Source organism: Neofelis nebulosa, chromosome 10 (genome assembly GCF_028018385.1).
Source record: "Neofelis nebulosa isolate mNeoNeb1 chromosome 10, mNeoNeb1.pri, whole genome shotgun sequence".
Classification (NCBI taxonomy): domain Eukaryota; kingdom Metazoa; phylum Chordata; class Mammalia; order Carnivora; family Felidae; genus Neofelis; species Neofelis nebulosa.
The window spans coordinates 59,701,095-59,715,114 of record NC_080791.1 but is presented as its reverse complement, the minus strand read 5'-3'; the positions used below and the strand labels follow the sequence as shown (position 1 = coordinate 59,715,114).

The following is a 14,020-nucleotide window of genomic DNA, read 5'->3' as shown; positions in this document are numbered from 1 at the left end:
GTGGCCCCCGTGAGAACTAAGGAACAGGAACCTGAATGTACCAAGCACGAGTCTACACGAGCCCTGGCACACAGGTCCTACTGCTGCTCCTGTGCGTTCCTACCTGCAAGACGTCACCCAGCACTTCGCCCTTCTCCCGGGGTGGGTTCTCCCGCAGCTGGGCCAAATGTTCTTCCAGCTGTGAAAGTTTTCCCTGAAGGATTTCATTCTTTTCTTCAAGGCATTTCTGACAGTAAACAAGAGCCTCATGTGAACAGAGGTGGGACAGGCACCATGTTACCAACAAAATATGGAGCCCTATCACCCTGTTATCAAGATCTCTTAGGGCGCCTGGGTGGCTCAGTCGATTAAGTGTCCGACTTCGGCTCAGGTGGTGATCTTGTTTGTGGGTTTGAGCACGTTGGGGTCTGCGCTGACAGCTCAGAGCCTGCTTGGAATCCTCTATCCCCCCTCTCTCTCTGCCCCTCCCCTACTTGTGCTCTTGCTCTCTCTCAAAAATAAACAAACATTAAAAAAAAAAAAAAAAAAATTCTCCCAGGACACCTGGGTGGCTCAGTCAGTTGAGCGTCTGACTTCAGCTCAGTCATGATCTCACATCTCATGAGTTCGATCCCCCACATTGAGCTCTGCACTAACAGCCTGGAGCCTGCTTAGAATTCTGTCTCCTTCTCTCTCTGTCCCTCCCCCACGTGTGTACTCTCTCTCTCAAAAATAAACAAACACTGAAAACAAAAAACTCCTGTTCCCCTGACCTAGGAAAAAACTCAGAAACCATGGACCTGGGATCATGAGGGACCTGATTTTCTAACCCTAATTTCAGGGCTGAATTAAATCATGTGACTTGCTAATAGTTTCTTCTGCCAGGCCACTGAGTTTACTTCACATTTCCTTACTTTAAAAAAAAATTTTTTTTTTTTCCTTACTATATACCCTTCCTTAGACACGTCTGGGCTCCCAGATTATCCAGACACTCACCAGCTTAAAAATATCCCCAGCCTTCCTGGGCATGAACAGCAGCAACCATAGCACCTCCCACCCTCAGCCCCTCTTCCTCCCACTGCTCACTAAGCAGCCACCAGGACTATGCTGGGTCCTCTCTGAATTCATAATCCACCTGACAGAGATGGGAGGTAGCTATTGCTGTCCCTCTTTTGCAGATCAAGATCTGAAGCTCAGATATTAAGTGCCTTCCCCTAGGGCTACAGGGTTAATAAATGGTAGATTTGGGTTCTTAAAAATAGCAGTAAAAATAACAGTGGGGCACCTGGCTGGCTCAGTTGGTAGAGCATGCAACTCCTGACATTAGGGTTGTCAGTTCAAGCCCCACACTGGGTGTAGAGATTACTTAAAAATAAAATAAAAAAAAAAAATAGTAACTAATTCACTGGTAACTTACTTCGCATCACCCAATAAATGCAGTATCTTATAATGGTTGATGAGGCAGCTACTTGTTATCCTTCCCATTTTACACAAAGCATGCTTAGAGAGAAAAGAGATCAAATAACTTGTCCAAGAACCACACCTTGTAAACAGCAAAGATAAGACTCAAAGGTGGTACATTGGACTTAAGCTCACATCTTCCCAATACGGCGCACTATTAACCTTCAAGAGGAGACAGCTTAATTCCCAAAGGCCCCAAAGAATAGAGCGGTAAATGGAACTTTGAACAGGTAGCCAAGACTGTGGCCCTGACACCCCAAAGCAGAAGGTTACCTTGTCCTGCAGGGCTGTGCTGAGCTCCTTCTCAAGGTGGGCCTGTTTCTCCACCCACTCTCGAGTGGCTTTGCTGTGCTCTTCTGTCAGCTCATTGAGGGCACCCTGTAGTTGCTGCAGGTGACTGGCAAACTCCCGCAGCTGGGACAGACAAGTGGGAGCCCCCATCACCCAAGGTCAAAACTAGTACCACCACTGCTGTTTGTTTCCCGAACTCCAGGGGTTGTAGGTGTCTGACTATCTAACCCTGCTCAAACCAATTACAACCAACCGTATCTTTAACTCAAGACTCAAAATTTAGGGCCACAACCCCGTCCCTGGCAGCAGCCAATTATGGGACAAGGAAAGGGCCAAAGTATGCAGGTCTCTACAGAGACTGGAGCATAGGACAGATGCCAGGACATTCTTCTCAACCCTTTCTTCGAGAATCCTCGAGACTAACTCAGCCCCACGGACCGTCAAGTGGGGACTACACCCCCCAACCCTCACCTTAAAGGAAAGGTCCCCATTCTCCTCAGAAAGCTGGTTAATTTTGCGATCCATCTGGCTCTTCTCTGTCTTCAGGTCCTGACACTGCTTCAGAGTCTCATGGAGACGCACAGTGAGGCTGTGAGGGAGTTGGGGCAGTTAGAAAAGACGGTAGCACCCTCACTGCCACCCCATGGGTACAGAGTGGGGTGTGGAGCTGGGAAGGAAGCAGGCAGAATTATACCTCTCATTCTTGCCACGGAGCTCCTCAAGCTCCCTGGGCTCCGACGGGCTGGCCGCCTGCTTCTCGTTGAGCAGAGCTAGGCGGTCAATGCGCTGCTGCATCACAGCTATCTGCGCATCTGTGCCCGAGGAGGGGAAAGGAGGAGAGTGGAGAGTCAGCAAAGAACGAAGGGGAAGAGAGAAGGAGGAGGTGGCATCCAATCTAAGGGAAGGGGAGGATGAGGCCAAGGGCAGCACCAGATTCCAGGCCAGCCTGACTGGCCCATGGCTGAGCCCTAAGCTCCAGAGCCAGCAGAACAAACAGAGAACAGGGGGCCGTTCCTCACACAAGCCCAGCACTTCCCCGGATGAAAATCCCCAATGCTGCCCATTCACACAACACCTGCCAGCGTGCCAGGCACCTACCCTTCTCAGTAAGGAGCTTGCGGTTCTCAGCCAGCTCCAGCTCCAGCTCATCTCTATTATTTCTTTCATCGGCGAGCTGCTTCTTCAGCCGTCTCATCTGGAATTGTGGGGTTTGCAGAATGTCGCCCATAGGGGAGGCTGGAGAACCTGAGAGGAAGCTGAAGAAGGAGACGCCATGGTCAGAGCCTGAAGTGTGAGGCTGAAGAGAAGAGCAACAGGCAGGGATGGGCAAGCAGCGCTCTAGGGATGTGAGCACTGGCTGGGAGGCTAAGCACCTCCGCTCTGTTGATAGTGCTATCTCATGCCTCATGACTGACCTCGAGAAAGCTTTTCTTCTCCCTTCTCCTAGCCTCAATTTCAATTTCCTTGTCAAAAAAAAAAAAAAAAAAAATTACCCTCACCTCTGCAGAGCTGCACTGAGAAAAGGGACTTTAGCATCGTCTCCAAGGAAGAAAGGAATTCCATAAACAGGGAACAGAGCCTTTGAGGCCTTCTGCTAAAAATGGATGCCAACCAATTCCCCTAATTAATACTGGGGCAGGTGAGAACATCTACAGCATACTCTAAGTGCTGTCTGATGACGTAACAGGTTGGTGAACAGTGTTAGCTTCTAGAATGCAGGGATTTGAAGACTGGATGTTGAGGCCCCACCCCAGGAGAGGAGGCCCAGCACATACTTGTTCCCACTGGAAGAGGCAACCTTCTGTAGCTCTAGGAAGCGAATCTCCCTTTTGGCCTGGTGGCTGGGTGGGGACAGCTCTTCGGAGATGGTGCTGGAGCAGGTGGAAGGGACAGGAGCTAGGGCAAGGAGTAAACCAACCATATAGAGGTTAATAGAGGGAAAAGATTTGCATCTTTATACAAGTTGAGAACTTGCCTTAGTGGAAGTGGATCCACAGACAATTATATGTAAGCTATAGAAGGAGGCCACCAGGCAGAATCTGAAACCTGGCGTCTGGGTTAGCCAGAGGTCAGTGTCCCTAAGCCCAGTGAAGCAAGTGGCTTCCGTTTCCACAGCTCAGCAAGTGATCAAGGAGAGCACAGGAGAGTGAGGGTGTCCTCCCTGCTTAGACACTGGACCAAGTGCTCATGCTTTCCCCCCCATCCAACACTGCAGAGGCAGCTTGGGAGCCTTGAGCAGGATCTCCTCCTCTCAGCCCACCAACCTCTCAGATGAGAGCCAATGGCCTTTCTCAACTCCTCCACTCTAAAATCTTGTCCTGCCAACACAACCCCTTTCTCAAAACCTCCTCCCCTCCCATGGCTCCCACGACTACCTTCACATGGCTCTCCTACCCCTAAACACCCATTCCTAGTCTCCCTATCTGCCCCTCCCTCCTACACCCACAATCTAAGCTCCCAGAGTTCTGATGACGCCTCCCTGTGCTGCCCACAGTGCCCATGGCTTCAATGGTCATCCACACACTGACCTGTACACCCATAACCTGGCCCAGAGCCCTCACCTACATTCTAGACTCATACTTCCAACATCTCCATCTGAAGGGCTGAAGAGGAACGTGAATATGAGGAACATCAAATTCAGTGGCTGGAAAAGAACCTGCCTTGACCCACTTCTCACATCCCATTGTCATTAGATACCCTGTTCATCAGAAGACAGGGGGAGCTCTCACCCTTTCTACTGTACTTACAGAAGGCATTTGGTAGATCACGTACCTCTCTGTTCTAGCACTCACTCTTCATCATACTTACTGATTTATGCATCTGCCTTCCCACCTAGAACATGAACTTCATAGGGGGAAAAGCCATTTTTTTTTTTAGGCATTACTCCCAGCTTCTAAGCCTACAGTAGCAACTGCTTAAAAAATAAAAAACAGGGATGCCTGGGTGGCTCCAGTGGGTTGAGTGTCTGACTTTGGCTCAGGTCATAGTCTCACAATTCGTGGGTTTGAGCCCCACATCAGGCTCTGTGCTGACAGCTCAGACCCTGGAGCCTGCTTCGGATTCTGTGTCTCCCTCTCTCTCTGCCCCTCCCCTACTTGTGCATGCACTCTCTCTCTCTCTCTCTCTCTCTCTCTCTCTCAAAAATAAACATTAAAAAAAATTTTTTTAATAAAAAAAAAGGTATGTGTGAAGTGCTCAAGGACAACCTAACAGAGACGAGATCACATGTAACGTCCTGCTCAGGCACCGCCAGGCAGCAGGAGAAGCTTGGTAGGAACTGGGATGGTGGCAATGTGGCCCAGAAATCAACCTATTCCAATTACACACACTTTTCCTGAGCACAAACTCTGCCTGGTTGGGACCTGAAACAAACCCCCACGGCGTTTCTCAACAATTTGGGGTCCTAGCAGTGCCTAGCTCAGACAGGGCATCCTCAGGAATGGGCCCTACTTACCTTTCTGCAAGAAGTTCTCTAGGTCCTCATTCAGGTTTAGCCCATCCTCATGGTCCAGCACAAATTTGAGAATGACTGCTAACTCAGCCTGGACCAGAGAGAGAGAAGAGCATCACTTTAGGTGCTAGGGAGGTTTGAAGAGATAGAGGGCACCACGCCAGCAGTGTCAGCCCCAGGAGCTGCTGGAGCCCAGTCTTCCTCTCAAAGCCTAAAGCCCCCCAGTCCAGCTGAGAACATTCTACTAGAGACACATAGCCCTGCTGGCTCCCGCCCTCTCGGTTCCCCTGAAGATGACCCAGGGTCAGAAAGAGTTCCTACCTGACTTCACTCCTGACCACAAAAAAGAAAATGGGCAAAGACAGTAGTGCAGACAGAAAGCTTTTATACGTAACTATGTTGCCCTCTTCCAAATGACCCTCACTATTGTTCTCTGAGTGAGAACACCTCCAGGGCTCATCCAAAGTTTACCCACCAGCTCAGCTGTAAAATCTGCCCTTCTCTGTCTGAGTTCCAAAGCTACAGAGTTGATTGGACTTTTCTGGCCAGCCTGCTATATAGTTCCTTATCTTTTAGAATTTCTGTTTCTGGGGCATCTGGGTGGCTCAGTCCGTTAAGGGTCTGACTCCTGATTTTGGCTCAGGTTATGATCTCACAGTTTGTGGAATCAAGCCCCATGCTGGGCTCTGCATTGACAGCACGGAGCCTGCTTGGGATTCTCTCTCCCCCCTCTCTCGGCCCCTCCCCTGCTCATACACACTCTCTCCCAAAATAAATAAATGGACTTTAAAAACAAACAAAAGAATTTGTTTCTACCAGGTCTGTGGCCAGCTTGCAGCAGAGAAAAGGTTAAAGGAAGGAGACACCCATCCTTCTCATGCCACAACAACCTCAACCTCAGAGGAGAGCCATGAGCTAAATGAGTATAAAATGAGATGATTCAACACTTTTACCACTACGTGAAAGGCCACAGCTCTCTAGGCACTGCCCATGCCCCCCCCCACCCCCCGGTCACCTATATTACCCACTCTGGCATCCCAGCTCCTCCTGCTCTGGGAAATAAAGGACAGCTGCTCATACAGGAAGCAAAGCCAACATCAGACCCTTCCAGGCAGGTAGTTCCTGGAAACCAGGTCATTCCCTCTATAGTGAAGCAAATGCACTTAGGGACCAAGTACAGGAGGGGAGAGAAGGTAACAGCTCTGAGCTAGACGGTCATGATGGACAAAGATATTCTCTCTCACTAATCCCTCCCATTAGAGGAAAGGAGGAGACACATGGAATGACAGTTTGTGTAAAAATATACACTCACAATTTCTACATATTATCCCAACACAGTAGAGTTACCACTAGAGTTTACAACTACAGTTAAATATATGAACATGAATGGGGCACCTGGGTGGCTCCGTGGGTTAAGCATCTGACTCTGAGCTTCGGCTCAGGTCATGATCTCATGCTTTAGAAGTTCATGGGGCGCCTGGGTGGCTCAGTCAGTTGGTTAAGCGTCAGACTTCAGCTCAGTTCATGATCTCGCGGTCCGTGAGTTCGAGCCCCGCGTCGGGCTGTGCTGACCGCTCAGAGCCTGGAGCCTGTTTCAGATTCTGTGTCTCCCTCTCTCTCTGACCCTCCCCCGTTCATGCTCTGTCTCTGTCTCAAAAATAAATAAACGTTAAAAAAAAAAATTAAAAAAAAAAAAAAGTTCAAATCTGATAGCATAGAGCCTGCTTGGGATTCTCTCTCTCCCTCTCACTCTCTGCCCCTCCACTACTCATACTCTCGCTCTCTCAAAATAAATAAACATTAAAAAAATACACACACACACACACACACACACACACACACAAAAGGACTTGGAAGTATATCCCTTAAAAGTTAGCAGTTGTCTCTGGAAATGAGATTAGAAGCAATTGTTATTTCCCTCGTGTGCTTTTCAATATTTTCCAGACATCCTATAAAGAATGGCTGGAATTGCTACAACCTAATTTTTTTTTTTTTAATTTTTTTAAATGTTTATTTATTTTTGAGACAGAGAGAGACAGAGCATGAACGGGGGAGGGGCAGTGAGAGAGGGAGACACAGAATCGGAAGTAGGCTCCAGGCTCTGGGCCATCAGCCCAGAGCCTGATGCGGGGCTGGAACTCACGGAGTGCGAGATCGTGACCCGAGCTGAAGTCGGATGCTTAACCGACTGAGCCACCCAGGCGCCCCTACAACCTAATTTTTTAAAATAACAATATACGTTGTTGAAAGAAAACCAATGGAGTAGGGTGAAGCACGAGCTAGGCCCACCAGGTGTGGTGGAGACACAGGGCTTACCTGAATCTTATATTCAAATTGTTCCCAGTCCCTGGGACTTTTGGAGCTCATGGTGGAGTGGTATAACAGCAGCATGGTCATCTAGAAGCCAAACAGAAGACAGTCACTGAGCAGGACTGTCTCTCTTCTCAGTGCTTCCCTCTCTGGAATGTTCTGGGGACTCTGAACTATTCCAGAGGCTCTTCCAAAGCTCCTAGAACTCAGTAGCCCCAGGTCCCTGCCCTTAACTGCACCAGGAAACACCTGATTGAGGACTTACTGCCCACTGTACAAAAAGCCTGGTGTACAACTGAATTCCTGGACTCATGGAACCTAACTACAAAGCTTAAACTGCCCTCTATGGGCCAGCACCCAGAAACAGGAAGTGGAGGGAATGAAAGAGACTGAGCTAAAAAGAAGACTATGACACCTGGGTGAGGCCCAATTCCTGCCACGTCTTCACTGAGGCTCACAGTAACAGTCTAGTAATCTCTGTCATAGGGCATGGGCTCTGAGATTCCTTGGGCTAAATCAGCCTCTGCCTCAGCCAGATGGCTGACCTCTAACCTCCATGAGCCCCAGAAATAAAGTACTCATCACCAAGAGAAGGCCTGGCAGGTCCAATTGGTGCCACCCTCCCACCCCCACATCCGATATCCCATAGATACCTTGGCCAATTCCAGCTCTGACCCTTCCATCACCTTCTGCACAGACACCAGGCATTCTGGAGAAGAGGGATGTTTTTGGTTTTCTGTAAAGATGACAATGTAGAAAACAGGGTGAACTTCCTGGACACCATTCCTGAGATCATGAGAACACCTCAAAGTAGAAGAAAATCACCGTCTCTGGTGGGGCTAGGAGACATAAGTCTCCTTGCTCCTATGTCCTCTCTCCCCCAACATACACATTTCCACCTGAAGTTAGTTCTATCCTAGGTCAGCCCAAGGACTACAGGGATAGTTCAAGAAAAAAGCAGGCTAGGAATTCACAGCAGCACTGGGACATGATGTTGCACTCACCCACCCAATGCATCAATTCCTGCTCAGCACCACAGAGAAGGAACCAGAGATTCCAGGTCACTCTAGGGTCTTATTCCAAGTAAGGTTGTAGAGGAAGCCTGAAGCCGAGTTAGACCAGGAGGACTAGGGACACCTGGTTCTTCTGCTGTTATGCCAACTATCAATTAACCTTTGCTTTATCTAAATCTATTATCACCTTTCCCATAACTCTCCTGAGGGGGTGATGGCTGATAGCTCCTGTGTCAAAGAGGAGGACTCTGTGTCCATGACTGTACAAGGGAGGGGAACTGACACTGTGCTAACTTTACATCTGTTCTTACTACCTATCAACCTTAAGAGCAATTATTCCATCTTATAGACAAAAAACCTACGTCCAGAAAGGCCATACAAGCTGTGAGTAGAAGAGCCAAGACCTCAACCTAAATCTGCCTCTGCCCCATCTATTGCCTAGGTAATTAATTAAAAATCATCCAGGGGAATGTTTTTCTTACAAGGGAAAGAGGATAACATGGATCCATCCCTCTCCTCCAACTCCTTGCATGGTGGGGGGGGGTGTTGGGAGCCCCAGGTGCTGAGTGCTAAAAACTGACCCTCTGGCTCTACCTGGATCTTAGAGATGGGCTCTGGGACTGAAGGGACACTCTTCTTCAGTGACGGCATAAGCATCACCAGACCCAGGGAAACAGTTATATTCATCTCTGTGGTACACATTCAGCAGCCTTGAGCCTCTGCACCTCCAGACACCTGTGAGCTGGTTCCTCTGGACTCCCAAAGTCCTGGGAGTTGAGGAAGCAGCTCCTTCTCAGCTAGGTAAGAAAGGTGCTTACTTTGCAAAAAACTGCACACAAAGTCCAGTCTCTCTGGTACCGGCTGTTGCAGGATTTGCTGCCCCTCATCAGTGCCGTGGCTAGAAAAAGAACAAGTATCAGGACCAGAGTACTTAGCAATCCTTCCCCCCTCACTACTCCATTCCATGCCACCTGCCCCTTCCTTCAGGTTTGGTCTGCACTGGATCTGGGAGAGATGCTGGTGGCAGGGGAGAAGATACCAAGACACCATTTGGTCAGAAGGAACTGTGTGGTGGGTGAGAAGTGGGAACTTGAGGCAGGAGGTCCTTCTGGAAAAAACTCTGCCACCCTCTTCATGAATATGAAAGGCTCTGTGGGAAGGGGGCTGAGGGGAGAGGGCGAAGATGACAGAGACGAAGGGGAAGCTAGGTTCAGTAGTCTGGAATGGCTTAACTGTAAAAGGTCAGAAAGCCTGGGAAACACAGTGAGAGTAAGACAAATGATGGAAAGGGAAAAACAAGTCAAAGAACTGAAAGAACAGGAGGGAATTCCCAAGGCTCTGAAGGGACAGGGCAGAGTTCAACACAACAGATCAAAGGTTGAGATGGCTAAGGCCAAGGGACAACACTCAAGTGGATGGGTACTGCTGTGCTGGTCTGTTTAACTGGAAGGGCAGGCTACATGCTGAGAGAGCTATGGGGAGAGGGAGGCAGCAGGGGGAGCCCTCACACAGCCTGGGCCCCTGGTGCTCAGGCTAACTGCCCTGTCAACCTCACCGGGGAACAGCTTCACTAGAAGTCAGAAAGCAGACTTTTCTCCTTGGGCTTCTATGGCTGGAGATACTAATTAAAGGGGCCTCTTGTTCCTCAACCTCCAGATTCTACTGAATGTTCCAGGTTTCGGTCAACTTTCTGGAGGGCAGGGAGGGCCTGAGAACCAGAGAACTTAGCAGTGCCGGACATCCTGCAAAGCATAAGCAGCACCCAAGCCAAGACCACGAATGTACCTCCCTCCCTCTCCCACGTGATTACAAAGGATTCTTCCAAGTGAACCCCCCACAAGCCATTTTCTGGATAGCTGGTGTGTGATTAGGGACTCCTACAAAGCCATCAGGAGATGCCAATCTCCTCCCAGGCTCCTAAAAGAGCCATCTTCCCTACCTACCCACAATCTGGAACATTGTGACTCCTTGCCTCAGCACAGAGCAGTAATTTCCCTAAGTGTACTCCATTAGATAAAAAACAAAGAGGGTTCTCAGGTTAAATGTTTGAGAAACGCTGGGTTAAACCAAACTGAGCATTTTCTAAAGAAAAGGATATAACGTGAATTATTTCCTAAACCTATCTGACCACAAAACCTCTTTTTCCCCCCACTAAGCCCCTAGGATAAGTAAAGTTACATGGAATATACTTTAAACATGCTGGACCTGGAACAATCCAGCCCATCCTTTAAAAGTGAGTTCAGGGGTGCCTGGGTGGCTCAGTCAGTTAAGCGTCCAACTTCAGCTCAGGTCATGATCTCAAGGTTTGTGGGTTTGAGCCCCGCTTTGGGCTCTGTGCTGACAGCTCAGAGCCTGGAGCCTGCTTCAGATCCTGGGTCTCCCTCTCTCTCTGACCCTCACTTGCATGCTCTCTCTCTCAAAAGTAAACATTAGAAAAATTTTTTTAAAAAAGTGAGTTCAAGTCTTATCCACAACCACTACCAGTCATGACTCCTTCCTCCCCCTCAGGACTTTCTGCAGCACTGACTGATTCAACAGCATCACTTACAAATGACCCCTCTAACTGTGTGACCTGAAAGCTAGGGTACAGGAGGTACTCAGTAAGTATGGGTTGACTAACAGATGAAGGATGCTTTATAACAGGAAGAGGAGAGGTCAAGGTCAGTAACACAAATGTCAGAGCTTTAGGTTTTCTGGCAAAATGACTCTACTACACTTTGCTAGTCAAGTCTCACAGGTATCAGAGATGGGACAGCCTTTTTGCTTCAGGCTATTCTCACATAGAACAGAAAGGGAAACTTGATAGAGGGGCTGATGTCAATGTATTTTCCCAGAGAGAAGGCCAAGTGGCCAAAGAACAAGACCTGTTCAAGCCCCACAGCTGCTATCTGCCACCAACCCTGCCATCCTCCACGGCCTTCCCTGGAGAACCAGCATCTGATTTAGGTTAGCAACAGTAGCATCATCCACAATGAAAAAGCCAGAACACGTTCACCAAGAACACATCTGTCTTCCCAAAGGAAGTTGATTTGCACTGGTCTGGATCCGAGATGGAGATTAGGGTTAACGTGGAATTTCAACAGCCCCTCCCCTCCACCGTGCGCGCACACACACACGCACACACATATATTTGTGTTCTCTCTCCCTCCTCTCTTACCCTCCCTACACCTTCACTTCTCCTAGTCTAAGGCTCAGGCAGTGCATTAGAAGACAACTTGGAAAATGTGCATCTTGAATTTATAACCCTCCCAGTGAAAATTTCCCACCAGGTTACCAAGCTACAGTTGCTAAACCAAGGATACACATGCTTACCTCTTGGACATTTCTACTGCTCTTGTCATTAAGCCAAGGAAATTGATCTCCTCAAAAACAAACGCTCCTTGATCTATTTTTTCCCCAAGATTTTATTTTTTTAAGTAATCTCTATCCCCAAAGTGGGACTCAAACTCATGACCCCGAAATCAAGAGTTGCATGTTCCAATGACTGAGCCAACCAAGCATCCCACCTTGATCTATTCTTAAGTCAAAAACAAAAACACACATACCAAAAACCATGCTACGCCCTACTGTACTTTTACAACACAAAGAGCATCACACCTGGCTGCCCATATTTTCGTGACATTAAAATTAAATGGTAGGCTTAGGTATCGTCAGCCTAATGATTTTACCAGCCACTGATGTTAACTGTGTAGATCTACCACTTCATTAGGGTTTCAAAGATAATTCCTTTCACTAAGAACTGCAAAAGGCTATATTACTCGGCAATCAAAAAGAATGAAATCTTGCCATGTGCAACTACGTGGATGGAACCGGAAGGTATTATGCTAAGTGAAATTAGTCAGAGAAAGACAAATATCATGAGACTTCACTCATATGAGGACTTTAAGAGACAAAACAGAAGAACATAAGGGAAGGGAAACAAAAATAATATAAAAACAGAGAGGGAGACAAAACAGAAGAGACTCATGGAGAACAAACAGAGGTTACTGGAGGGGTTGTGGGAGGGGGAATGGGATAAATGGGTAAGAGGCACTAAGGAATCTACTCCTAAAATCATTGTTGCACTATATGCTAATTTGGATGTAAATTAAAAAAAATAAAATTTAAATTAAAAAAAAAAAAAAAGAATTGCAAAATGCTAACTTATAGGTGGTACATAATTCTCCTATGAAGAATCTGTGCAAAAACAAGAAAACAACAACAAAAACCCTTCAGCTAATCAAGCTTGGATCTAATTACCAGTTTACAGGGAACAAGGTTGGGTTGGGGGTGGAGGTGGTGGGGGTGGAGGTGGTGGGGGTGGGGGAGGGGGGTGACGGCGGGGAGAACAAGTTAAGCAGTACCATGATACAATTAATAAAATCAAGGGATGCCTGGGTGGCTCAATTGGTTAGGTGTCTGACTTCGTCTCAGGCCAGGATTGTGGTTTGTGGGTTCGAACCCCACATCGGGCTCTATGCTGACAGCTCAGAGCCTGGAGCCTGCTTTGGATTCTCTGTCTCCCTCCCTCTGCCCCTCCCCTGCTCACTCGCTCTCTCTCTCTCTCTCCCTCCCTCCCTCAAAAATAAACATTAAAAAAATTTTTTTAGGGGTGCCTGGGTGGCTCAGTCAGTTAAGTGTCCGACTTTAGCTCAGGTCATGATCTTACAGTTCATGAGCTCGAGTCCTGTGTCAGGCTCTGTGTTGATAGCTCAGAGCCTAGAGCCTGCTTCAGATTTTGTGTCTCCCTGTCTCTGGGCCTCCCCCGCTAATTTTCTCTCTCTCTCAAAAATAATAAGCATTAAAAAAATTTAATTTTTTTTAATAAAAAATAAAATAAAATCCAGAACTTAGGAAATTCTACAGGATCCGGGAAGAAAAAAAATAGGGTAGGTATGGAGTTAGAAATGAGTAGGAAACAAGACTGGTGGGAGGAGAGGAGTCCCTGATCAAAGTTCTTCAATGCCAAGGCTGGAGATTTTAGATTTCAACCTCCTGGCAATAAAGAGTCCATCCCTGAGGTCCACCAGCTGTGGGGTACCACAATGAAAGGAGGACTGGAGGAAGAAGGTTCCTGAGGTCACATGAACAGGAATGCCCTGGGAATACACACAGATTAGAGCAGAACCAAGCCACGAGGGCCAGGTATCCAGAGTGAGGCAGAGGCAGAGATGTGAGAAGTCTTCTAAAGGACAAAATGAGAGGAAGATGACCTAGTAGAATCACTGCCAAGGAGAGGGAGGAATTCAAGATGATGTTGAAAGGTCCTGCCTGGGTAACTGGGAAAGAAAATGGTACTGTCTGTACCAAAGTAAGAAAATAGTGACCTCTTTCAGAGGCACTAAGGCAGGTGCTAGTTAGAGCCACAGGGACTTTAAAAAAACCTTATAAGACATCCCACCACCAACATACACTTCAAAAAACACATTCAAAAAATTAAAACCAAAAACCATTCTTGCTGAATCCATCTGTTCTAGGCTACTCAGCTCCACTAGACTTCGGTGATGAACAGTATCAACTACATTTTTGTTCACTT

The 14,020-nt window shown here is 47.7% G+C and overlaps 1 protein-coding gene across 7 annotated transcripts in view; it reads right to left on the bottom strand.

The window, feature by feature from the left end:
- The window catches only part of NUMA1 (nuclear mitotic apparatus protein 1), a 72,404-nt gene that overhangs the window by 13,134 nt on the left and 45,250 nt on the right, over window positions 1–14,020 (bottom strand). For all 7 annotated transcript variants that reach the window (XM_058687893.1, XM_058687894.1, XM_058687895.1 and 4 more), the window contains exons 4-13: window positions 9,324–9,403; window positions 8,146–8,228; window positions 7,499–7,579; window positions 5,186–5,273; window positions 3,507–3,627; window positions 2,830–2,987; window positions 2,426–2,543; window positions 2,203–2,320; window positions 1,714–1,854; window positions 104–226 (exon numbers count right to left, since the gene is read on the bottom strand). In XM_058687893.1, the coding sequence (XP_058543876.1) occupies window positions 104–226; window positions 1,714–1,854; window positions 2,203–2,320; window positions 2,426–2,543; window positions 2,830–2,987; window positions 3,507–3,627; window positions 5,186–5,273; window positions 7,499–7,579; window positions 8,146–8,228; window positions 9,324–9,403 (1,111 nt within the window). The remainder of the gene's footprint in view (window positions 1–103; window positions 227–1,713; window positions 1,855–2,202; window positions 2,321–2,425; window positions 2,544–2,829; window positions 2,988–3,506; window positions 3,628–5,185; window positions 5,274–7,498; window positions 7,580–8,145; window positions 8,229–9,323; window positions 9,404–14,020) is intronic.